The sequence below is a fragment of the Botryllus schlosseri genome, chromosome 13 (assembly GCF_051294905.1).
Source record: "Botryllus schlosseri isolate E-star chromosome 13, Bs_hap1, whole genome shotgun sequence".
In the NCBI taxonomy this organism is placed as follows: domain Eukaryota; kingdom Metazoa; phylum Chordata; class Ascidiacea; order Stolidobranchia; family Styelidae; genus Botryllus; species Botryllus schlosseri.
The window spans coordinates 24935251-24961999 of record NC_137248.1 but is presented as its reverse complement, the minus strand read 5'-3'; the positions used below and the strand labels follow the sequence as shown (position 1 = coordinate 24961999).

At 38.2% G+C, this 26749-nt stretch overlaps 2 protein-coding genes across 13 annotated transcripts in view; both read left to right on the top strand.

The window, feature by feature from the left end:
• Positions 1–2844: 2844 nt before the first annotated feature.
• On the top strand, positions 2845–5624 carry LOC145454151 (uncharacterized). Of its 3 annotated transcripts, XM_080332173.1 has the most exons (5): positions 2845–3058; positions 3119–3230; positions 3508–3580; positions 3650–3810; positions 4248–5624. In XM_080332173.1, coding segments are annotated over exons 2-5 (1356 nt in total). In that variant the 5' UTR covers positions 2845–3058; positions 3119–3228; the 3' UTR covers positions 5368–5624. The 3 variants fall into 3 exon arrangements, with proteins under 3 accessions (XP_080188299.1, XP_080188298.1, XP_080188297.1); XM_080332172.1 differs by having other exon boundaries at positions 2845–3230; XM_080332171.1 differs by lacking the exons at positions 2845–3058; positions 3119–3230 and having other exon boundaries at positions 3253–3580.
• A 1945-nt stretch (positions 5625–7569) lies between these two features.
• The window catches only part of LOC145454153 (uncharacterized), a 36925-nt gene continuing 17745 nt past the window's right edge, over positions 7570–26749 (top strand). For 6 of the 10 annotated variants that reach the window (XR_013920058.1, XR_013920057.1, XM_080332176.1 and 3 more), the window contains exons 1-3: positions 7570–14288; positions 23136–23244; positions 23306–23347. Coding sequence is in view for 4 of the 10 variants with exons in the window: in XM_080332176.1 (XP_080188302.1) it covers positions 14180–14288; positions 23136–23244; positions 23306–23347 (260 nt within the window). In the remaining 6 variants the exon portion in view is untranslated. The other 4 variants (XR_013920062.1, XR_013920061.1, XR_013920059.1 and 1 more) reach the window with 2 other exon arrangements.

Sequence of the window (26749 nt, the reverse complement as noted above, 5' to 3'; positions counted from 1 at the left end):
CATGATAATTTCAGAATATGGCAACTTTTCCATTTGACGGTTTAGTTCTAGTACAGTAACTAAAATAATTGATCTTATATGTTAATAACCGTCCCACACCTCTACGTGGCCAATACATTGGTACTCTGGACTGAAGATGTAAAGTGATTTCAGAAATGGAGTGGAGCGTTCTGGACCCTTGAATATTTCTGTAAAGTTTTGTATCATTTGTGCCTAGTGCATGTATCGGGGGTATTTCAACATGGGGTTAGACCTTGGTTTCATATTATCACACCTGGTTCAGTATGCCATTTACAAGTTTCAGCTAAAACTGTGTTTATGAGAATTTAAGAATATGACAACTTTTCCATTTCACAGTTTAGTTCCAGTACCGTAACTAAAATAGTTGATCTTGTATGTTATTTACCGCCCCACACCTCTACGTGGCCAATACATTGGTACTCTGGACTGAAGATGTAAAGTGATTTCAGAAATGGAGTGGAGTGTTCTGGACCCTTGAATATTTCTGTAAAGTTTTGAATCATTGTGCCTAGTGCATGAATCGGGGGTATTTCAACATTGGGTTACAATTTGGTGTCACATTATCACATCTGGTTCACTATGCCATTTACAAGTTGCAGCTCATAGTCTGTGCATGATAATTTCAGAATATGGCAACTTTTCCATTTGACGGTTTAGTTCTAGTACAGTAACTAAAATAATTGATCTTATATGTTAATAACCGTCCCACACCTCTACGTGGCCAATACATTGGTACTCTGGACTGAAGATGTAAAGTGATTTCAGAAATGGAGTGGAGCGTTCTGGACCCTTGAATATTTCTGTAAAGTTTTGTATCATTTGTGCCTAGTGCATGTATCGGGGGTATTTCAACATGGGGTTAGACCTTGGTTTCATATTATCACACCTGGTTCAGTATGCCATTTACAAGTTTCAGCTAAAACTGTGTTTATGAGAATTTAAGAATATGACAACTTTTCCATTTCACAGTTTAGTTCCAGTACCGTAACTAAAATAGTTGATCTTGTATGTTATTTACCGCCCCACACCTCTACGTGGCCAATACATTGGTACTCTGGACTGAAGATGTAAAGTGATTTCAGAAATGGAGTGGAGTGTTCTGGACCCTTGAATATTTCTGTAAAGTTTTGAATCATTGTGCCTAGTGCATGAATCGGGGGTATTTCAACATTGGGTTACAATTTGGTGTCACATTATCACATCTGGTTCACTATGCCATTTACAAGTTGCAGCTCATAGTCTGTTCATGATAATTTCAGAATATGGCAACTTTTCCATTTGACGGTTTAGTTCTAGTACAGTAACTAAAATAATTGATCTTATATGTTAATAACCGTCCCACACCTCTACGTGGCCAATACATTGGTACTCTGGACTGAAGATGTAAAGTGATTTCAGAAATGGAGTGGAGCGTTCTGGACCCTTGAATATTTCTGTAAAGTTTTGTATCATTTGTGCCTAGTGCATGTATCGGGGGTATTTCAACATGGGGTTAGACCTTGGTTTCATATTATCACACCTGGTTCAGTATGCCATTTACAAGTTTCAGCTAAAACTGTGTTTATGAGAATTTAAGAATATGACAACTTTTCCATTTCACAGTTTAGTTCCAGTACCGTAACTAAAATAGTTGATCTTGTATGTTATTTACCGCCCCACACCTCTACGTGGCCAATACATTGGTACTCTGGACTGAAGATGTAAAGTGATTTCAGAAATGGAGTGGAGTGTTCTGGACCCTTGAATATTTCTGTAAAGTTTTGAATCATTGTGCCTAGTGCATGAATCGGGGGTATTTCAACATTGGGTTACAATTTGGTGTCACATTATCACATCTGGTTCACTATGCCATTTACAAGTTGCAGCTCATAGTCTGTTCATGATAATTTCAGAATATGGCAACTTTTCCATTTGACGGTTTAGTTCTAGTACAGTAACTAAAATAATTGATCTTATATGTTAATAACCGTCCCACACCTCTACGTGGCCAATACATTGGTACTCTGGACTGAAGATGTAAAGTGATTTCAGAAATGGAGTGGAGCGTTCTGGACCCTTGAATATTTCTGTAAAGTTTTGTATCATTTGTGCCTAGTGCATGTATCGGGGGTATTTCAACATGGGGTTAGACCTTGGTTTCATATTATCACACCTGTTTCAGTATGCCATTTACAAGTTTCAGCTAAAACTGTGTTTATGAGAATTTAAGAATATGACAACTTTTCCATTTCACAGTTTACTTCCAGTACCGTAACTAAAATAGTTGATCTTGTATGTTATTTACCGCCCCACACCTCTACGTGGCCAATACATTGGTACTCTGGACTGAAGATGTAAAGTGATTTCAGAAATGGAGTGGAGTGTTCTGGACCCTTGAATATTTCTGTAAAGTTTTGAATCATTGTGCCTAGTGCATGAATCGGGGGTATTTCAACATTGGGTTACAATTTGGTGTCACATTATCACATCTGGTTCACTATGCCATTTACAAGTTGCAGCTCATAGTCTGTGCATGATAATTTCAGAATATGGCAACTTTTCCATTTGACGGTTTAGTTCTAGTACAGTAACTAAAATAATTGATCTTATATGTTAATAACCGTCCCACACCTCTACGTGGCCAATACATTGGTACTCTGGACTGAAGATGTAAAGTGATTTCAGAAATGGAGTGGAGCGTTCTGGACCCTTGAATATTTCTGTAAAGTTTTGTATCATTTGTGCCTAGTGCATGTATCGGGGGTATTTCAACATGGGGTTAGACCTTGGTTTCATATTATCACACCTGGTTCAGTATGCCATTTACAAGTTTCAGCTAAAACTGTGTTTATGAGAATTTAAGAATATGACAACTTTTCCATTTCACAGTTCTGGTACAGTAACTAAAATAATGGACGATTTTCATTTTTGCTAACGAGCGCCACCACTATAGTCAAGGGATGGCGGTCGGAGAATCTTGCTTCGTGCGCGCAGATGGCAGTTTCGGAGTTGGTTTCGCTATTTATCTTCGTGGGTTGTCGATATGATGCAGTTCAGGGTATCGATGCTAAATTAAGATAAATAGCATGCTTATTATTAGCATGGAATCTTTTTTTAGCGAAAAACAGCCGATTTCAGCCGTTTTACGAAGTTTTTCGGTACTGGTTTGTGACAACTCAACCTGAAGTCAAGAGCGTCATGGCATATCAGCTTGACTTCTAAGATTTAATGTATGTGTAAAATGGCTGGTCATAACGGATATATTTACGTAATTTATATTAGTGATTTTATTCCTGTAATACAGTTTTATGTTTGATATGGACAGGTTGATTTCTTGCAAAGAACTTTTACGATAAACAATCTATTACTATACGTTATTGCCTGTGAGATAACAGACATGAATGCAGATGCGGGATCGTGGACTGTGACAAGAAGATCACATTATCATTGTTGTGTTCCAAAATGCAACAATGACTCGAGAAAGACCATTGATTTATCTTTTCATAGGTTTCCCGTGAAAGAAGAAATTAGGAAGAAATGGATACAAAGAATTAGACGTGAAATCGGGCCGAATTTCAAAGTGAGTAAATAACCTGAATTGTTTCAATCCGATTATAATATGATAATGTTGCTATTGACTTTTCTGTAGATAACTGGAAATACACGTGTTTGTGGGCAGCATTTTAATGACGAGGATTATAGACTAAAGTCTGGCGGACGTCACTATTTGAAGATCGGAGCTGTTCCTGGGATATTCAAGTGGACGAAGTCGACACCACCATCAAGAAGGGTGTTGCACAGGCATCAGATGTGAGGTCAATGTATACTGACATGATATTGTGCTACAAATTACTTTCATTTCTTAACAATGACTGGTACACAGTAGATAGGTCTTTTATGTGTGAGAGATTCCAATATTATTCAAGACTATTTCACGAACTCGGTACATATATCAATGGGGTGGAAGGGAGAGTAACCTATCACTACATAATACTGTCTTGCTAGCAATATGTAGAGTTTAGTGCAGCCAAAAATAATTACTTGCACAACTCATTATCAGAAAAAAGATGCAATGTGTGCTTGGCCATTCTGGAATCGCGTAAAAGTATTTCTGGTTATTATGATAAGTGCAGCAAAATCCCGAGCTCAATAACTGCCATTTTTAGTTGATCGTATAGATACCGTAATTATGAATGTTTTCATTTCTGTCACATGCATGTTATTAATGCATCTAAATGTATTTGTAGTGGACATCACACTCCAGAAGAAATTCCTGGTCCAAGTACCGTCGACCATCAGATTCCATATCTACAACAGCCATTGCCGGATCACACGTACTGTGAAGAAGATTTGCCCCTCTTCGAAAAGTTGTCCAAAGCAAAGGAAAGAATTCAGGATTTAAGTGAAGAACTGGAAAAGCTAAGTTTGTGCACATTTGGTATTGAACGATTCAAGGCATCCGATGATATGTTTCGTTATTATTCTGGATTTTCAAGTTATGGTGTGTTTTTGAAGTTTTTTGACATAATCTCATCAACAGCTGCAACTGTTCCACTTTGGTCAGCTGTTAAAGATGATGTCAGAAGTGGTAAGCTGATGAATTTCAATGCAAAGGCTAATTCAAGAACTCTGCCATTGCAAGACGAACTGTTTTTATTTCTTTGTCGGATTCGCCAAGGCTTTGGAGTGAAAGACCTTGGTGTTCGATTCAACTTGTCCACTGCATCTGTTAGTAGGTTATCGATAACTTGGGCAAATTTTTTATATTTTACTCTTGGCAGCTTGCCGATTTGGGCGAGTAGAGAGAAAATTAGAGAACATATGCCCCAGTCCTTCAGATTCGGAAATTATGGTAGCACACGTGTTATAATAGACTGCTGTGAAGTACGAGTGCAGGTACCATCATCCTTGCTTCTTCAGAGTGAACTTTTTTCTTACTATAAGAACTATGTAACTTGTAAATGCTTGATTGGTATTGCGCCACATGGCCCTGTCATTTTTGTTAGTTCGCTTTATTCTGGAAGCATTTCAGACAAGGAGATATGTAAACGGTCTGGCCTATTTGATCTACTTGAACCCGGTGATTCGGTGATGGCTGACAAAGGATTTAATATTGAAAAACTTTTGCAGGACCGAAACAATGGATTGAACATGCCACCTATAAATACCGAAGGACGGTTTTCAGAAGGACAGGTTCATCGAACGCAGGAAATTGCCTCGCTGAGAGTCCACGTAGAACGTGCTATTCGGAGAGTTAAAGAAAATCAGCTTTTCAGCCGTCCCCTTCCACTCACTCTTTTTGGTACTGCGAATCAGTTGTGGTGTGTGGCATGTCTTCTCACCAACTTTAGGGGCCCTTTGTTTTGAAATTTTCCTTGCATGTTTTATAGAACTATTGGAACTCATTAATTGCAAATTTGATCGCAGGGTCTATAAGAAACGTCATTACATGTATGACGGTTCAATGACGACGCGTACAGTAACAAATCCTCTACCTTGTCTTCTACAACAAAGGGAGGATACAATACTACGTAGTGGCTACGTTTAGGCAAATCTCATTCACTGCTTCAGATCGATAATCCTCTCATTTCCTATCTGTTCAATAAACAACAAATAGCATTCAACAGTGGTGTGCGGTATTGTATATTGACAAATTATCAGATATATTGATAATTTGTCCGCCATTTGCTAGGAACTAGCCAGTTATGCAAAGCTATCCGGGACACAACTGGGAGTGAGCGGCTTGGTGGATGTGTGACCAGTGACCACCATGGAGAACAAAGTTTAAACCCGGTGAAAATGAAAGATCTCCGGGGTCGCCATGACCCTTTCATATCCAACAAATGGGCTAGGTGTCAGTGACAGTTCTAGCGTTTGAGACCATCAGATTTCGAAATATCCCCGTCCATCATTGAAGGTCCGTGGCGTTGTGGTTGGTTGATGACGCACATCTGCACCTGGAACATAAAATACTGCAGCACAAATTTGTGTTTTGACAATATCAAGCATTGACCGCAGCGAGAGGCAAAAAAAATTGGAAATAAAATGCTTCCAGCTTCGAGAATATTTCTTTGAATAAATTCTCATCAGCATGAATACGGTTTATATAAACCCTTTTTGAAGGTGTGTAAACCACGAAATCACACCATGCCAGTCCTGTAACAGCTAGTTGGCCCATGACCTGATAAAAGTAATTGTCATTCTCTTTGAGAAAATAGTGGCCATGTGCTCTCTGCATGTAAGATAAATTACTAATTTCCTTCGTTGGGCATTTAATTTCAACCAAGCCATACTTATCATCTGCAAAATTGTCAATCACTTTTCTATCAGGACTGCAAGCCAGCCACGGATAGGTTGGTGAAATAACTAGACCACAGGGCGAACATGTGACATCTGAATGTTCCATATATGCTTGTGCAGCTTCACTCTCTAACTCTAGACCCCGTTTCATTGCACTTGTCATGACATGCTTTGACTTAAGAAGGTCACTGGATAGTTTGTCATGATCACCTCGTCTTTTGCATATGCGTCCAAAGTTGGACGCCGTTAGTCTAAATTTTCGGAGGCGGTGCCACAAGTCAGAGGCACTTTGCAGTCTAGTATCCTTCTCGACCATGTTAGCATCAAATGGGGTGACTTTAAGCGATAGGTGCAGAATTTCTTGCTTGAGAGAAGGGAGAGGAAGGTCATGTGTCATGGCATGCTGAAAACATATAATTCAATAAATATTCTAATAAAAATTATTGAATTTAGAATTATATAACTACACATCAGACCGCCTGCAAAGTACTATCGCTCAACACTGTGCTGATACCGACATGCTCAAACTCATCACCCAATATGGAAATGGTGTCTCATGCACACAAAAGATACAACTCACAGAACACCGGTGTGACGCTAGGAACTGTCTTGGCACACCAAATATATCACGCCTGAAGTACCGGGATACCGGCCGGTTCCCCTCATCACTGATGATACTTGCAAAGTCATTACGTCTAATTCTCAAAGCCAGAGTTAGGAGCCTATAATTTGAGTGCTTGAATAAATATATCAAGGACCTCTGCTAGTCAAAATTACTACAAACCTCTAAAATCTCTTATGTAAGATTCAGCGAATAATTTATAACCTTTGTCTTTGTTATTTCCACTACCCCTCGACTCGCAGGCAATCCTGTCTACATCGGCAAAACTGAACTCTGGTAGACCCGTCAGCAACTCAGAAAATACAAGCTCCATACTCTAGATTACTGTGTAAATACTAAATAGTTCCTGTTACTTGTGACATCGGAAGACAATGTTTGCAGCAGTTCAGAGGAAAAATACAGTCCCACGTCAAGGCTTCTCAAACAGCTATGATGAAGAAGTAGGGTCTGGATTTCGCTAGCAATGACATAAAATTACGTATCATTAGTGTTGCAATAACCAACAACTCACGCATTCGCAGTAACGAGTCGCCATAAAGGAAAAACAACGACAATATATATGCACGCAATGGTATCCTTATGGAGGCGAAATGACGACCGCCATCCCTTGATAGGGGGCGCTAGAGCGGTGAGAATCGTCGATTGATCTTATGTGTTAATAACCGTCCCACACCTCGACGTGGCCAATGCATTGGTACTCTGGACTTAGGATGTAAAGTGATTTCAAAAATGGAGTGGAGCGTTCTGGATCCTTAAATATTTCTGTAAAGTTTTGAATCATTTGTGCCTAGTGCATGTATCGGAGGTATTTCTACATTGGGTTAGACCAGGGGTTCTCAAAGGGTGGGCCATGGCCCACTGGTGGGCCACAAGAGCATTTGAGGTGGGCCACAGAGCTATTTGGAAAATTTTAGAAATGATGTAAGCTTAGTAATATTTGTTGTGTTAATCTCTAAAAAATAAATTGATATTATAGTTGATTATGCGTAGGCTACATAAAGCTTTTCATCCGACTCTGATGAGACGTAGTGGTACGTATGGAGTCAGCATTTCAAGTCGGAAATGGGAGGCAGAAACGGCGGCTTTTTCGACTGGCTATGACTACCTATGGCTAACATCAACTAAAATAATTTCGCGTATATAATACCTGGAAGGTTATGCAGAAGTAATCAAGTATTCCGGCAGGGTCATAATGTCGTATGCCGTTGAAAGGGGTGTGCCATAAACTCGGAATGAAGTGTAATTGATGCATAGATTCACTGCGCTTCGGCAGGTCGTATTATTGTAAGTTGAAAATGGCCATAATTGCAAATTATTAACAACTCCTGGTGGAGGTATACTGCACCACCGCAACGAATAGTAATGGATTGAGGATTCAGCGGAGTGCATTTCTGTTTTGTTTAAAATGTCATGCCTGGAAATCAATATACATAATGTAAGAGTCACATGAATTGATAGTATCACTGGATTGAATATTACGACATCGCAACCTTAGTTGGTTCAGTACGTGACATACAATGTACATTGTACAGCATGCATAATAAGAAAATCTTTCTCAACTCCTCCGTAGTACCCCATTCACCAATGAATTGTTTGAAGCTGGCCCAGAATGATTATACCATTTCCCTCAATGGAGGAACTAAAATACCAATCACACAGTGTATGCGGGAATTCGATCATTGTGTTTCGCGAAGCGAATAGAGCACCGGACTATCATAAAATACTCAGAAGTTTTAGCATATGATCTACCAGAGCCGTAACTTCCGCACCCCAACCCCCAATTGGGGGAGCTAGAAGGGCCCAAGATTATTTCGTTGGTCGTTTGTTGCAATATATTCATTCAACTTGAAAATTTTCGTCGCGCTCCGCGCGACTTAATGCCGCGAGATGTTTATGTATCAATTTCATCAGTAAATTAGGAGAAAATTGCTCATATTTTAGAGCAATAGGCATATCGGCGCCGTTGATTACCACGCATTTAACAGGATTATGACTTTAAGATTAGAGGTGGGCCACAGCACATTTTCAAACCGGAAAATGGGCCACGGCCAAGAAAGGGCTGAGAACCCCTGGGTTAGACCGTGGTTTCATATTATCACACCTGGTTCAGTATGCCATTTACAAGGTTCAGCTCGAACTTAGTTTATGAGAATTTAAGAATATGACAACTTTTCCATTTCCCAGTTTAGTTCCAGTACCGTAACTAAAATAATTGATCTTATATGTTAATAACCGTCCCACACCTCTACGTGGCCAATACATTGGTACTCTGGACTGAAGATGTAAAGTGATTTCAGAAATGGAGTGGAGCGTCCTGGATCCATAAATATTTCTGTAAAGTTTTGAATCATTTGTGCCTATTGCATGTATCAGGGGTATTTCAACATTGGGTTAAACCTTAGTGTCATATTATCTCATCTGGTTCAGTATGCCATTTACAAGTTTCAGCTCAAACTGTGTTTATGAGAATTTAAGAATATGACAACTTTTCCATTTTCCAGTTTAGTTCCAGTACCGTTACTAAAATAATTGATCTTATATGTTAATAACCGTCCAACACCTCTACGTGGCCAATACATTGGTAATCTGGACTGAAAATGCAAAGTGATTTCAGAAATGGAGTGGAGCGTTCTGGACCCTTGAATATTTTTGTAAAGTTTTGAATCATTTGTGCCTAGTGCATGTATCGGGGGTATTTCAACATTGGGTTAGACCTTGGTTTCATATTATCACACCTGGTTCAGTATGCCATTTACAAGTTTCAGCTCAAACTGTGTTTATGAGTATTTAAGAATATGACAACTTTTCCATTTCACAGTTTAGTTCCAGTACCGTAACTAAAATAATTGATCTTATATGTTATTAACCGTCCAGCACCTCTACGTGGCCAATACATTGGTACTCTGGACTGAAGATGTAAAGTGATTTCAGAAATGGAGTGGAGTGTTCTGGACCCTTGAATATTTCTGTAAAGTTTTGAATCATTGTGCCTAGTGCATGTATCGGGGGTATTTCAACATTGGGTTAGACCTTGGTTTCATATTATCACACCTGGTTCAGTATGCCATTTACAAGTTTCAGCTCAAACTGTGTTTATGAGTATTTAAGAATATGACAACTTTTCCATTTCACAGTTTAGTTCCAGTACCGTAACTAAAATAATTGATCTTATATGTTATTAACCGTCCAGCACCTCTACGTGGCCAATACATTGGTACTCTGGACTGAAGATGTAAAGTGATTTCAGAAATGGAGTGGAGTGTTCTGGACCCTTGAATATTTCTGTAAAGTTTTGAATCATTGTGCCTAGTGCATGAATCGGGGGTATTTCAACATTGGGTTACAATTTGGTGTCACATTATCACACCTGGTTCAGTATGCCATTTACAAGTTTCAGCTCAAACTGTGTTTATGATAATTTCAGAATATGACAACTTTTCCATTTTCCAGTTTAGTTCCAGTACCGTAACTAAAATAGTTGATCTTATATGTTATTAACCGCCCCACACCTCTACGTGGCCAATACATTGGTACTCTGGACTGAAGATGTAAAGTGATTTCAGAAATGGAGTGGAGTGTTCTGGACCCTTGAATATTTCTGTAAAGTTTTGAATCATTTGTGCCTAGTGCATGTATCGGGGGTATTTCAACATGGGGTTAGACCTTGGTTTCATATTATCACACCTGTTTCAGTATGCCATTTACAAGGTTCAGCTCAAACTTAGTTTATGAGAATTTCAGAATATGACGACTTTTCCATTTCCCAGTTTAGTTCCAGAACTAAAATAATTGATCTTATACGTTAATAACCGTCCCACACATCTACGTGGCCAATACATTGGTACTCTGGACTGAAGATGTAGAGTGATTTCAGAAACGGAGTGGAGCGTTCTGGATCCATAAATATTTCTGTAAAGTTTTGAATCATTTGTGCCTAGTGCATGTATCAGGGGTATTTCAACATTGGGTTAAACCTTAGTGTCATATTATCTCATCTGGTTCAGTATGCCATTTACAAGTTTCAGCTCAAACTGTGTTTATGAGAATTTAAGAATATGACAACTTTTCCATTTTCCAGTTTAGTTCCAGTACCGTAACTAAAATAATTGATCTTATATGTAAATAACCGTCCAACACCTCTACGTGGCCAATACATTGGTAATCTGGACTGAAAATGCAAAGTGATTTCAGAAATGGAGTGGAGCGTTCTGGACCCTTGAATATTTCTGTAAAGTTTTGAATCATTTGTGCCTAGTGCATGTATCAAGGGTATTTCAACATTGGGTTAGACCTTGGTTTCATATTATCACACCTGGTTCAGTATGCCATTTACAAGTTTCAGCTCAAACTGTGTTTATGAGTATTTAAGAATATGACAACTTTTCCATTTCACAGTTTAGTTCCAGTACCGTAACCAAAATAATTGATCTTATATGTTATTAACCGTCCAACACCTCTACGTGGCCAATACATTGGTAATCTGGACTGAAAATGCAAAGTGATTTCAGAAATGGAGTGGAGCGTTCTGGACCCTTGAATATTTCTGTAAAGTTTTGAATCATTTGTGCCTAGTGCATGTATCAAGGGTATTTCAACATTGGGTTAGACCTTGGTTTCATATTATCACACCTGGTTCAGTATGCCATTTACAAGTTTCAGCTCAAACTGTGTTTATGAGTATTTAAGAATATGACAACTTTTCCATTTCACAGTTTAGTTCCAGTACCGTAACCAAAATAATTGATCTTATATGTTATTAACCGTCCAACACCTCTACGTGGCCAATACATTGGTAATCTGGACTGAAAATGTAAAGTGATTTCAGAAATGGAGTGGAGCGTTCTGGACCCTTGAATATTTCTGTAAAGTTTTGAATCATTTGTGCCTAGTGCATGTATCAAGGGTATTTCAACATTGGGTTAGACCTTGGTTTCATATTATCACACCTGGTTCAGTATGCCATTTACAAGTTTCAGCTCAAACTGTGTTTATGAGAATTTAAGAATATGACAACTTTTCCATTTTCCAGTTTACTTCCAGTACCGTAACTAAAATAATTGATCTTATATGTAAATAACCGTCCCACACCTCGACGTGGCCAATGCATTGGTACTCTGGACTGAAGATGTAAAGTGATTTCAGAAATGGAGTGGAGCGTTCTGGACCCTTGAATATTTCTGTAAAGTTTTGAATCATTTGTGCCTAGTGCATGTATCAAGGGTATTTCAACATTGGGTTAGACCTTGGTTTCATATTATCACACCTGGTTCAGTATGCCATTTACAAGTTTCAGCTCAAACTGTGTTTATGAGTATTTAAGAATATGACAACTTTTCCATTTCACAGTTTAGTTCCAGTACCGTAACCAAAATAATTGATCTTATATGTTATTAACCGTCCAACACCTCTACGTGGCCAATACATTGGTAATCTGGACTGAAAATGCAAAGTGATTTCAGAAATGGAGTGGAGCGTTCTGGACCCTTAAATATTTCTGTAAAGTTTTGAATCATTTGTGCCTAGTGCATGTATCAAGGGTATTTCAACATTGGGTTAGACCTTGGTTTCATATTATCACACCTGGTTCAGTATGCCATTTACAAGTTTCAGCTCAAACTGTGTTTATGAGTATTTAAGAATATGACAACTTTTCCATTTCACAGTTTAGTTCCAGTACCGTAACCAAAATAATTGATCTTATATGTTATTAACCGTCCAACACCTCTACGTGGCCAATACATTGGTAATCTGGACTGAAAATGCAAAGTGATTTCAGAAATGGAGTGGAGCGTTCTGGACCCTTGAATATTTCTGTAAAGTTTTGAATCATTTGTGCCTAGTGCATGTATCAAGGGTATTTCAACATTGGGTTAGACCTTGGTTTCATATTATCACACCTGGTTCAGTATGCCATTTACAAGTTTCAGCTCAAACTGTGTTTATGAGAATTTAAGAATATGACAACTTTTCCATTTTCCAGTTTAGTTCCAGTACCGTAACTAAAATAATTGATCTTATATGTAAATAACCGTCCAACACCTCTATGTGGCCAATACATTGGTAATCTGGACTGAAAATGCAAAGTGATTTCAGAAATGGAGTGGAGCGTTCTGGACCCTTGAATATTTCTGTAAAGTTTTGAAACATTTGTGCCTAGTGCATGAATCGGGGGTATTTCAACATTGGGTTACAATTTGGTGTCACATTATCACATCTGGTTCACTATGCCATTTACAAGTTGCAGCTCATAGTCTGTTCCTGATAATTTCAGAATATGGCAACTTTTCCATTTGACAGTTTAGTTCTAGTACAGTAACTAAAATAATTGATCTTATATGTTAATAACCGTCCCACACCTCGACGTGGCCAATGCATTGGTACTCTGGACTGAAGATGTAAAGTGATTTCAGAAATGGAGTGGAGCGTTCTGGACCCTTGAATATTTCTGTAAAGTTTTGTATCATTTGTGCCTAGTGCATGTATCGGGGGTATTTCAACATTGGGTTAAATCTTGGTATCATATTATTTCATCATGTTCATTATGCCAGGGAGATACAGAAGAAGGCTTGGTACAATGTGGTGTTTTACAGATATCTATAAGCAGTGAGTAAGCATTTAATTAATTCTTGAAAGTCACCATTGGGTTTGTAAGTCGTTTTTGAAAGATTGTAGAATGTCAAAGTCACAATTTCAGTTTGTTCGCAAGTGCCTTTTCATGCATCAGGAAATTATTCAAATGGACTGAGTTTAAAGCATGCAGAAAATTGATCATTCCGTGGGTAATCCATAGCCGTACCCAAATAGAAATAAAACGAAGCTGGTCAACATGATATTTATTTTTTGAGTAAAACGGTCGTTCCTAACATAGTTTGCTTACGCTGATTACGGATATGAAGTTGCTTTCTTCTATCGCGTCACGATGTTTTATAATTTGTGAATGAAAATTTTGTGTTTGACTGCTAACAACAAGTTTTCTTGCAGTAATGCCATATTTGGTATTGTACAGCAAGTTTTCTTGCAGTTGGGTCATAGTTGGTATTGTAGTCACATCCATTTATGCATCATAGTGATGTCAAAATAAGTAATTGCAAGGCAACCATGCCAGATACAAGCGCAAATTGGCAAAATACTCGAAAATGTGCATTGTGCAGTATCCATGCAGTTTACTTGCTAGTGCATATAGTAGAATTTGAGAATTTGACATCTTTTCATTTTACAGATTAGTTCTAGTACCGTAACTAAACTAATTGGTCTTATATGTTAATAACCTACCCACACCTTGATGTGGCCGATACCTTTGCACTCTGGACTACAAATGTCATAAATGGAATGTACAGTGTTCTGGCTCCCGATTATTTCTGTAAAGGTATTTGTCTTGAAATATTGTCAATTTTTTTAAATCATTTGTGCGCCTACTGCATATATCATGGTTATTTTTACATTGGGATAAACCTTGGTTTCATATTATCACATCTGGTTCATTATGCCAAGGAGATATGGAATACTTGATGTGATGTTCCCATTATACCGTATTTGCAATTTTTTTTAATATTCTGTTGGCAGGTACCCTTTACCTTGAAAGCTTCAGTGGCCCACTCTTTGACAACCACCCTTAGGCCAGTGACAAGTCATGTTCTGAAACAGACCGAATGAACATAAATATACTATTCATTATAATGCTTCCTGATATTAAGAGGCCTACTGGAATATTTTTCTGTTTTCATTTACATGCTGTAACTTTTCCATTCTACAGTCTACAGGTTACAGTTTCTATGTGATCATGGGAAAAGTTAATTGGTGTCACGGTGAACACTGTATTGCCATAATCGGATAACAATATATATTGCGCAGCATATATGGTCAAACGGAGTGCCGAGTTCACTGGCAACCTTTTTGATATTAAGAAGCCTACAGGAATATTTTTCTATTCTCATTTATCTGTTATGGCTCATAGGATGTTCATGAGAATTTCAGACTTTGGCAACTTTTCCAATTTACAGTCAATTTCTAGTGCCGTAGCTAAAATATTTGATCTGATACGTTATTAACCAACACACACCTCGGCGTGACCATTATTTTGGTGCTTTGGACTGAAGATGTAAAGTGATTTAAGAACTGCAGTGGAGTGTTCTGCCTCCTTGATTATTTCCGTAAAGGTATTGAATTATCGTCAATATTTTTCGTATCATTTGTGCCTAGTGCATGCGTCAGGGGTATTTCAAAATTGGGTTAAACCTTGGTGTTATATTATCTCGTCAGGTACATTATGCCGGAGATGTATAAGAAGACTTGGTACATGCTGTTTTACATAAGGGGTCTGTGAGCATTTAATTAATTATTAAAAGTCACCATTGGGTTTATAATTCGTTTTTGAAATACTTTAGAATGTCAAAGTCATAATTTTAACTTGTTCGCGAGTGCCTTTTGATGCAACAGGAAATTATTTAAATGGACTGAATTGAAATCATGCAGAAAATTGATTATTCCATGCGTAATCCAAAGCCGTACAAAAATAGAAATAAAATGAAGCTGGTCAACATGATTTTTATTTTCTGGATAAAACGGTCATTCCTAACATAGTTTGCTTACACTGACTACGGCTTTAAAGTCGCTTACTTCTATCGCGTCACAATGTTTTATAATTTGTGAATGATCATTTTGTGTTTGACTACTAACAACAAGTTTTCTTGCAGTTGGGCCATAGTTGGTATTGTAGTCATATCCATTTATGCATCATAGTGATGTCAAAATAAGTAACTACAAGACAACCATGCCAGACACAAGCGCAAATTGGCAAAAAACTCGAATATGTACATCGTGCAGTAGCCAACATTGTAGTCATTTGAAAGCAAATGAAAGCATGTAGGTTATTATATATTGTTGTTTACTGAGCTATTCGCACAACTCGACATATTAGTTGTGGATTAGGCATTTTCTAAATGGATATTCAATCTCAGGGTTATCATGATGATAAATTTGTTCATTCTGTGTCTGCGGATTGGCATCGTTTTTTAAATGCCTACCATGCTCAATGTGCACTCGGTACAGTCAGCCAGAAAATGTTTATATTGTTGGCAGAAAGTATTTTTTATCATAGGCGGACGTCTTTTAATTGGTGATGTACTACAAATAGATATACAATAGCTAGTGCATGCAGGAAAGGTTCTAGCAACCTGATACCTTATATTTAGAAAGGTGTACAGTGTACAGAAGGCTTCATATCTTCAATTTGTTGTGAAGTTGATAATTTAATGTGATGTCACATAAAATAATGCTCCAAAATGTTGCCAAGCAATTTAGCTATGGAATCAATTTCAGTATGACAGATGAAAGAATTGATTGATCACAGGGCTAGTTATTGCAACTTTTGAAACTTCTTTCCAGCTTACGGCAACTTCGTAATACTCCGAAGTTATTTAGTATAGTGTTTCAAGATTTTTTAAGGAATCTGATATTGCAACTCTTGAACAAGTTTTTGCAGCTTTTCAATTTTTCATTGAACTAAAATTTTGCTGGAACCCCGAAACCGTGACTAACACTGTTCACACTGCCAATACTTTACCGAAATATTTGCGAAAACAGTTTTGTTCATACTGAAGGTGGTTTTAGAAATACTTTCATTCACATTGAGCTCTCTTGCGGTAAATATATCGTAAATTTGCTTCAGTGTGAACATGTCTTCCTAGTGTTACGAAACTACCGACTGGATGTGTTACAGAGCGTTACAGCTAAGAGGTTGCGATTCGGGGTAGTGTCATATAGCGCCAAGTCCATATAATTTACTGCCTTTTGGAAAGGATGGATAAAGGTAGAACAAACTGTCTCTCTTTGAGAAGGTCACCCAAACAAGAGATGGCTTGATGTAGGGTGTAGGCAATACTAATTCCAGTAAAAATCTGATTCCACACACCGGTATTGTAAATATATGCTTCTTGTATAGTGCAGATTGGTTTCTTGTCACGTATTGTAATTTTAAAATGGTGAGGAAAATGTGTATAATATTATTCGAAAATTATCACGAAGCTCAAAAGCGACTGAATCCCCATCTCATGCACCAGTGACCACTGCTGAACATTATCATTGCTAGCCATATTGTTGTAAAATAATTTCATGAGTAAACAAAATAATGATGACTAACATCAAGTGTCATGATCACAGCTTACATCACCGGTCGTCCAAGACACCAGCAGTACCGGTACCGTCAGGACTTCAGTAACGGTACCGGTACCGTAAGTCAATATGAACGGCGAGTTTACGAAAAGCACGAAATGATTGACAGTTCGGTGAAATGAGTACGGCGCCGCCTTCGTTTATATTGCACATATTTCGAAAACATTTACGGAGAACATTACGTTCACACCAGAGGGGTTACGTTCGCATTGAGTGATTTCGATAAATGTTCACCTGATAGAATGTTACCGAAACTCAGCATGAAGACACCCTTATATGCCGAAATTTTATCTTTTTGAAAGGAGCGCTGAACAGTCACATCATTATGTACATACACTGTAATTCCGGAACAGTCAGTAGCAGGTGTACAAAAATTCAAGTTCTGTTCACTTCTACTTCTAGCAGAGGGGGGTAGCGGGGGTCGAGCCCCCAGAAATAGCGACAACGTAGTTAAGGGAGGCCCCCTGGAAGTTTTGCCTTTATCCTGTATGAATATCAAGTGTTTATCCACAAGTCTCAAACTTAGATGTGCTGGTGGGCTAATTTCCTAGTTTTTGATGGCGCAGCACCGATAATAGGGGTTTTTAATGTATCACCAAGCAGGTCTTATTTAACGTGACTTTGCCACACACATTGTGAAAACGTGATACAAGAAATAGAACATTTTTTAAATTATTTGAGTGAAATTATTGTTGTACTTGGCATAGTTTGTCAAAATGATTAGTTACAGACGCGATGCGAGAATCAAAATGTATCATGACATCGTAAAAGCCGCCGTGTTATAATTATGCAGTTAGCGCACATTTGACTTTCCACAATTATTGGTGGAATATTATAGATTTTACCAAAGATTGATCTGATATCGGAGCAGTAGAGAAGAACAGCCTAATCCTGGTTTCAGGCATACTTTTGATAATTCATTACTAGAGCCTGCCTGATATTGGATTTTTGAGCCGATACCGATAAAACCGATACGCCTCACCTGTAACACCAGGGTTGTAACCAAATCAATAGGCTCCGAGTCACAAGGTAATCTAACTTTTATACCAGTGGTTCTCAACCTTTTTTTAGATACGCCTCCCTTTTTGCTGGTTGAAAATTTTGCGCCCCCCTTATCGTGATTTCACAAAATCCCACTGGGATGCTAGCAACCTCAACAGATTGTTTGGTGGTATGGAAGGTTATGAATGTTTATGATAGAAAAAAACTATGAAATTGGCCATTGGGTCTATATAGAGAAAAACATGCGTGCATTGCGCGCGAAGCGCGAAATATTTTTCAGGTGACCGCTTCTTCGCGCCCCCTTGAAATTTTTCACGCCCCCCAGGTTGACAACCCCTGTTTTATACTTGTGACTCGAGTCAAGTGTAGAGTCAATTTCAATTCACAACCGAGTCCAAGTCATCGAGCGGAGGGTCGAGTCCGACTCATTGTGTTGATTGCTCAGTTTCCAGTTAGATTCATGTTATTCCCCATTGTATAACTCAGTTTGGTGGTATCGATTGGTTCGCATTTAAAATATACTAATTTTCCCCTCTTTCAGCAGTTTCTGGTCGCATTTTCAAGTTACAGTACCCATAGACGAAATCCCAATAGTGTGGTTAGTATTGCTATTTGACTTGGTTCGAGTCACGCACAATGACTTGAGTCCAAGTCGGGTCAATACACAGATTGACTCGAGTCCAGTCATTTCTTTATTTTGAGAAAGTGACCCGAGTCCAGTCCAGTCGAGTCAACATAACATTGTGATTACAACCCTAGATAACACCGATATATTCAGGCGATATTCAAATAAGGTGCATTTTTAAAACTGCAGAGCATATATATCAACAGCTTCACAGCCATTGCCACACTTGAACATGAACCAAAATAGAAAGGCTGCATCTGGACACATTGAAAGTGTAAGTCATATGAAATACAGCAAAATTTTGTGTCTAGCATTCAAGTATTTTAGTTTTTTGATTTCTTGCGACCGTGCTGTAACGGCACGAAAATTGCTGATATTTATACACCTCTGTGGCCGATATCGATAATTCTTTCAAAGTGTGATATGCACTCAATACTATCGGCTACACGATAATCGGTCGGGCTCTAGTCGTTACCAAAGTCAACTAAAATCATGGTTAGATTTACCTTTGAATATTGGATCAGATCAATAACAACATGGATATAATGATTAATGTGCCATGGTAGCGTCATAGACCAGTGGTTCTCAACCTTTTCGTCTTCGTGGACCCCTTCTGGACCGCCACAGACCCCCTCGAGTTTTCGTTGCAAATTAGCTCCGTTGTCGTGCAACCGTCATCTGTCTTGTGCAAATATTAATTTTAGGTTTGTGATAAACAGATACAAAATGACTTTTCTTAAAAATAACACCACATTATATATAGAAATTGGGTGGACATTTATTATTTCGAAGCGAATTTTACAGCTGTGTTTATTGTCTTGGAAAAATGTGTCTTCGATTTGATATGAACAAGTGCTGGAAATCCATTTCTACAAAGATAGCTGTTTGCAAATGTAGGCTACTATTAACACAAATGGCTTCCTACGACACCTTTTGGTGTCAGTTACTGACTGAACATATCACGTCCAGCCTAGTCATTTCTCTCTAGCATCGCATCTTGTTATTTAGTGGTTATATCACAGTAGAAAATTGATTTGTAGTGAGTTTTTAATTCCTTCATTGGGACAGATAAGGAAAAAATTATGGACTTTCTATTTCAACCGACTGTTGACAAATTTGCTTAGACTGACAACTCCAAATCCAAAATGTTTCGCTTCGCAAACATATCGAAGTCACCATGTTTGGTCTTGCTATTTCCACCATTTAGTGTTTCCACAAACCCAATCAAAACAGCTCTAAGCAGGAATATGTTTCCATTGACCGGCAATTGGCAGTTTGACAATTGAATTGAGTTTACACAATCAGATATTTCATCTCGGCGACCATTTTATTGATGTGAGTCCTCACGTTTCAGCAATTATGAAGCAAAACTGTCCCATGCTCTCTCTAATTTAAAAATATATATATATTGGGCTTTCAATTATTTTATAGCTGAACATATATGAACAAGGAAGAGAGATTATACAATGTCAGTGATAGCACAAATGTCTGGTTTGCAAGTGCCACTGTTCATTTCTTTAGGTCAGAGCTATTAGCCTAGCTAGTCATTGTGTAAGCAATATCCTCACTTAAATAGATATTCCATGTAGATTCTAGATCAGTGGTTCTCAACAGGGGTCCGTGAAGCGATTTCAGGAAGTCTGCGAAACCTCCAAATTTTCAAAATGTGTGATAACCTAATTTGTATCTAGAGAAATCTCGCAAGCATTTTCGTTTCGTAACTGCTAAACTTCAGGACTCACATAGACATAATGGCATCCTGAAATTAAATATTCTATATACTCTTTAGAGATGTTGGAATGAATTTGCTTGCAAAAATAATCCATTTTCTCCTGTGATGTACACAACCGCTATTCCCGAATAATTTCAAAACGAGCTGCAAGACAGATTGACTAGGATGGACATTGGACATTATATTGGTGACACATAAGTTCCGATCGGACACAAAGGTGTCGTCAGCATCGTTATTTGTTATTATTGCATTCCCAACCACCTTTATTTGTGGATATATATAGTGGATTTTCGTCACTCGTTCATGTCATATAGACAACGCGTCCTTTAAAGATTTGGTAGTGTATTTTAAGAAGTACAGCGACAGAATTTGAAATATTAAATGTCTTTCTAGTTTCTACATTAGCGAATGAAGTTCTTCTCAAGGAAGGTCGTTTTGGTGCTGCACTATCCTACGGTTAATATTTGCACAATACTGATGACGGTTGCACGATAATAGAGCTAATTTTTAACCAAACCTTGAGGGGCTCGAGGTGTTCCGTGACAGTTCAAAGGGGTCCGCAAAGACAAAAATGTTGAGAACCACTATTCTATATTGTTGTGTGATTGTAAGAACGGCGGCTATGCTGTATATCAGGTTATCAATGCACTGCAGAAGCCACAAACATGCAGCAGGATAATATCATAACAACACCGCCCAGTTTCGAATAATAACTTGGGCTATGTAATGCATTGGTGTTTGGTTATGCTTGGTTAAACTGTTGCGGCTTGGCGAGTAGTAGGTCTATGTCCTACTAAATTGTACGGGGGTGCACCGGACCAAGATTTTAAATATCGTAGATTACGATTTCCACAACGAAGCATTGAATATCAACAGCTACTGATAACCGAGCCGTTCTTTTACCATTAATCATAACGGCAGCTTTCTGTATCTGTATCCAGTGGAATCAAGAATTTCCTGTTCATTTATCTTATTCTCATATGACTCAACAGCAGTGGTTCACAAACTGTTTTAGACATGTCCCCCTTCTTGATGGTGAAAAATTGTGCGCCCTGCTTCTCGTGATATCACATAATATGAAAGAGAGAAATCAGAATGCTAGCAATCCCCAAGGATAGTTTGATGACATTGAAGGTTATGGCAATCGATGAGAGAATTCTCTGTATGGAATTCGGACAATATTATCAGCTAGAGATGAATCGCTATGAGCACAAAATTTGTCATACCGACCTGAGATACCTAAATACGCAACGCAAGCAAGACCTTTTGAAATATTCCTATTAGTCTATTCTGCATAAGAGTTTGATAGTTTGTTGCGTCTGTGGTTCTACCAAGTCATGGCAATCCGAGTCACACGTCAAAAATGCTACCGCAGGCGGGCCGCACCAAATGATCATGCGTGCCGCATGATAAAGTACCGTGGGCTGTCAGACACTTGTTTTTATAGTGCATAGCTGATTGACTGTTTGTGCATAATGGCAACTTTTGTCAAAATTAAGCGCCACTTTTCTGGCGATCCATGTGCAATGAAAACATGCCCTGATGTTAAGGTTACTCTGGGTCATTGTATACTTCTGTTCCATATTAAATCATTGGTGTACGTGCAATGATACTTCCTTGTCCACAACAACATGATCATCTCCAATCAGTGTTCCCTTCGAATATATAAAATTTCTGGGTTATACCGGTATTTAGTGGAAAACGGATTTCTATTGTCAAGTCGTGAGGTATTGATATTCGCATAGTCAATACTGTCGGCCTGCCCAAAATAGATATAATGTGTAATGTGTGCAATTTCTATATATAGAGCATTGAACATTAGCACTATTGAAATGTTGAAGTATCACCGTAAATTTCTAGTCAATTACAAGCACAAGTACCGATTTGCAGTACAATTCAGAAATACTTCCAAGTAGATTGGGTTGCAGGGTAGCATACTTCTAGTAATTATCAGTCACTGAGATGCAGGTGCTAATCCGGTAAGTTGTTATCTGCAAAGCGGAAGCACTCTGAAAACCCAATCTCTTGAATAAACCAACCGAGTACGAGGAGAATACGAGTACATCGTTACTGATCACTTTTGTATGTATGTATCTATCGTCCCTAATGTGTCACTTTTCAGACACATACGCTACTGCAGTTATAGTATATAAGAGAGTGGACTCTACATCCACATTCGAGAATGATACTGAGACGCCTATGTCGTTAAAGAGTAAAATGATGAAGAAAAAGCATCCTGAATTTTCCTAAGGGTTGCAAAAGACATCCACAGATTAGTGGTATTTGTATCAATAATTGAGGTTCGCAGTTCAACTGCCTCGAAATCTGACAATTACTACCTTAGTCACAGCATGCGTTTCAACGAAATCCACAGTTCGTGTTTATTTAAAACATTTACGTCCTGATAATAATGATGACAAACAACCCATGCCACTTAAACGCATGAATACTGCTGATTCATGGATATTGCTGCACTGATTCATCTGACATTGCAGTACTGAAATGGCCTCAGCTACCTGAATGCATTAGTGAACCTTATACGATACAGGAATTCTAGATTGCAATTCTACAGCTATGCTAAAACTCTATTCTGTTTGATTTGCTGGTTCTATGGCCCGACCTTCATTTGTGGTATATGCAATGAATCCATAGTGTCGGTGTTATTCCAATTTCTATTTGTGCAGATGTTGATGGTTATGACAATGAAGCACGATCAATTCATTCTCAACCATCATTGACGCATTGTCCACTTCAAAACAACGTTCACAGTTCCTATCCAATGAAACAGGAAAGGTTTGTAGTTGAAATTATTTGAAAATTAATTCAATATGCCACTATGTAATTCTTTCTCCAGTCACCTCAACAACAAGACACCTAATAGGAACGATGCTGTAAGGTTGGTTCAATTTTTTTTTCTATTTCTGATCTGTTCACTTGCTTTGTAAAACACTGCTCTACCAAATTTCTAGTATTGTTAGTGACATTATGGTGAGAGTATAACAGCAACATGTCAAATATTGTTATTGAAATCATCTATCATGAAACCTGGGATGTCTTAGAATAGAATAGTGAACTTTAGTCTAGTGGTTTTGAATCTTCCTTCAATCAGGACCCCTATTTGACTTTTGAAAACATTTGAAAACATAAGTTGACGCAACAATTTTTAAGTCATAGTAGTTATGATCTTTAACCGATTGGCAACGGCTGCCATTTTCGAAAAATTTTACTGCATTGATCAAAATCGAAAAATGGTACCTTGCTGGGACCCGAACACAGTAAACCAGGTATCGTTCGATTCAAAATGTCAGCGCACAGCCGATTGCGCCACTCAAATCAACACCGACGGCGTGTGTGATTACTTATATCAAGAGGTAGCCAGGAAAACGTGTGTTGGAAACAGAAATGCTAAATTGCGGACCTTATGTACCTTAGTATAGGTATTCGATGACGATAAAGTCTTATGTATTGTATAGCCACAGTATTCATTGTTCTAGAGAGCCCTGAGTCGACAATCTACGTCTAACGGGCGATAATTTCTAATCAAAACACTACCGACCGTTTTAGTCGACTCGCAGCAGGCCGCCCAGAGATGAGTCATAGCGAGTGATGCGCGTGTATGGTAACTTCGAAGGCTTATAACTGGAACTGTTGTGATCCAAAATCAGTCATTTTAGTCTTTCTAGACGGAGATTATACAGTCCTTACCACAATGATATACTGCAAATGCTTATCATTACTGCAACGTAAAGTTTATCATGTTATTTGGTAGCACTTCCGTCCAATATATACAACATTTTGCGGGTAATGCACACCGAGTAGTATTGCAGGTATATAACTGTTGTCTGATGTAGATATAATCTTTTGGGCATGTACCCTTCACAGAAACAATCTAAGAATGTCTATTACAAACAGAATTCAGGACATATCACTTTATGCGATGGATATTCGTCCCTGCGTTTGACACTACCCTGGTAGTCTGCAGCAACTCTCTTCATGATTTTCAGAAGCGACCTTGGGGTGACTTGAGCATAACTAATGTTGTTTACTTTGGCCTTGTAGGTGGAAATTGACTAGTTTTGTGGATTGAGACAAACCGCAAATACTTATCATTACTGCAATGTAAGATATATATCGATGTTCGACAGCTCTTTGTATATCTAGATTCTAGACGCACGCTTTTGCGTAGGTATAATCGCTAAGTAATATTGTGCGTATTCCGAATTATACTTCTCCATTAGCCGTTATTTAGATTCATACAGGCAACAACAATCCACAGACACAATCTATGAAGGTCTATGGCTATAAGAACATGATATATATCACGTTATGTGACGGGTATTCATCCATCTGCTTGAAGCTGGTACGGTAGGCTAGTCTTCGGGAATTCGCTTCCCGATTTCAAATGCAACCCTTGAGCGGTGTGGAACTAACTAGTATAGTTGTTTTAGCAAAAAAAACGGAAGCTGACAATCCCTATTCATAGCAGCTAACTACAGCTAGACGAATAAAACCAAATGTACAACAGTGTATACGACGGGTATGAGGAACGCGTGTCTGCGAAATGATGTTTCGGCGGATATTGTTGTCACGCGGCCTATCACATAGCTTTTGAACAGCTTATATGTAACTAATATCAGATATGAGGATATATGTGGACTTGTATGAACACTAGCTATTCACATAAGGAACAACTATGCCCTAAGACGGCTAGAGCGAAACATACAGAACGTTATCTGAGAGTAGTCGATGACGCGCGGATTGCCGAGACAGTGCATTTTCCCCCATATTTATCTACTGTGTTTGATATACGATTTTGACGTCTTAGATATAATAAATATCAAATAACAAGGGGTCAATGAACTGGTACGAACAATATCTATTCACAGAAATGAATAGTAACGACCTAGCACGATTAATATATAATATATCTTAGTTTCAATTACGGTACCCTTCTCTCGGATCGGCATGTGAAAAAATAGACACGCTGGTGCCAAAGGGTTAACAATCGCTTGTAGTTGAAGATTGTGCTTAGTAGCTTCATACTCAACTTAGTTACAACTATTGTCGTTGTACAATGCATTGCACATCTACCATGAAGAAATAATTGGTCATTGCATTCTGTAACAGAGCCCGTTGCTATTTTGTAAACGTGATAGTTTGAAGCAATAAACATGACATTGTTTAAACAAAATGTAGAAGAAAATCTTGCACTATGGCACAAGATGTGATACCACATTGAAAAAACACATGATGTCTGCTTTTCCAAAGAGTCAAACTGCTTATCATGATAACTTAACAGGTTTATCTTCATTAATCGGTTTATCTGTCTGACTGGAACGGATGTGCTTATCATGCTAATTCTTGTCGAGTTTTGATACACGGTCACATTTTCTTGGAATCGGATAACCATATGAATGCAGACTGTTTATTGACAGCTCAAAACGAACCCTGTTAAGAGTGCTACTACAGAATAGCATTAAACACACATCGATTCTTACAGAGGCACAGCATTGGTTAATTTCTAGTGACTGTTTTAAATGATTTCGAAGATTTGTGTGTATGTTTTGTATGGTTAATCACCTCGAAAGTTTTGCATTTACATTGCAGTTTCCAATTTGGCGTAATATTTTCCCGATTCACAAGTGGTCAGATGGTTCATATTTTCCCATGAACCATAAGTGATCGGACGGATCAACGTTGCTATTCAAGTAAAACAAGTAATGTGATACATTTTCACTCAATTACAAGAAGAAGTAAAAGAGGCATATCAAAACTATTTAAGTGGAAGAGGAAAATAACAGGTCTGGGAAGTATCAAAGTCAGTATGTGTTCAAGTATATTTGACGGGGTAGGGGAGTCGCCTACTTTTAGCAGTTACTCGAGGTGGCTACATACGAAATCTCAAGGTGTATCGTCTCGGCTAGTGCAATGTGACTATACAACACTACCCGTTGTAAGAGTATTCGTAAATATATCAAGTAACCTAGATTCGGGGGTTATCTCACGGAGTCCTAATGACAATTTAACTCAACAGAGTGGCGCAGTCTTATCCCTAAACTACATGCTACTTTTCAAATTGCAAAAGTAAATAGCTGATGGAAGTAGTCTGAAACATGAACACTTCAGTAAGTACTGCAAGTAGACAAAATTTTCCTGCTCACACCAAATAGTAGTATTTGACAAAACGTGATGTGATGGAGCAAAAATAACGCCGGATTCATCACCCCCGCTCAAGGTGAAAATGATCAAAACAAATGCTGGATGTGTAGACCAGTGTAATTAATAATGTTTTGTCCAT

What these genes read in the sequence shown, in the direction of transcription:
- LOC145454151 (XM_080332171.1), top strand. Translation starts at nt 3,398, where the DNA reads ATGAATGCAGATGCGGGATCGTGGACTGTGACAAGAAGATCACATTAT. An exon ending in AAATCGGGCCGAATTTCAAA is followed by an intron (nt 3,581 to 3,649) that starts GTGAGTAAATAA and finishes ACTTTTCTGTAG; the next exon opens with ATAACTGGAAATACACGTGT. An exon ending in GTGTTGCACAGGCATCAGAT is followed by an intron (nt 3,811 to 4,247) that starts GTGAGGTCAATG and finishes ATGTATTTGTAG; the next exon opens with TGGACATCACACTCCAGAAG.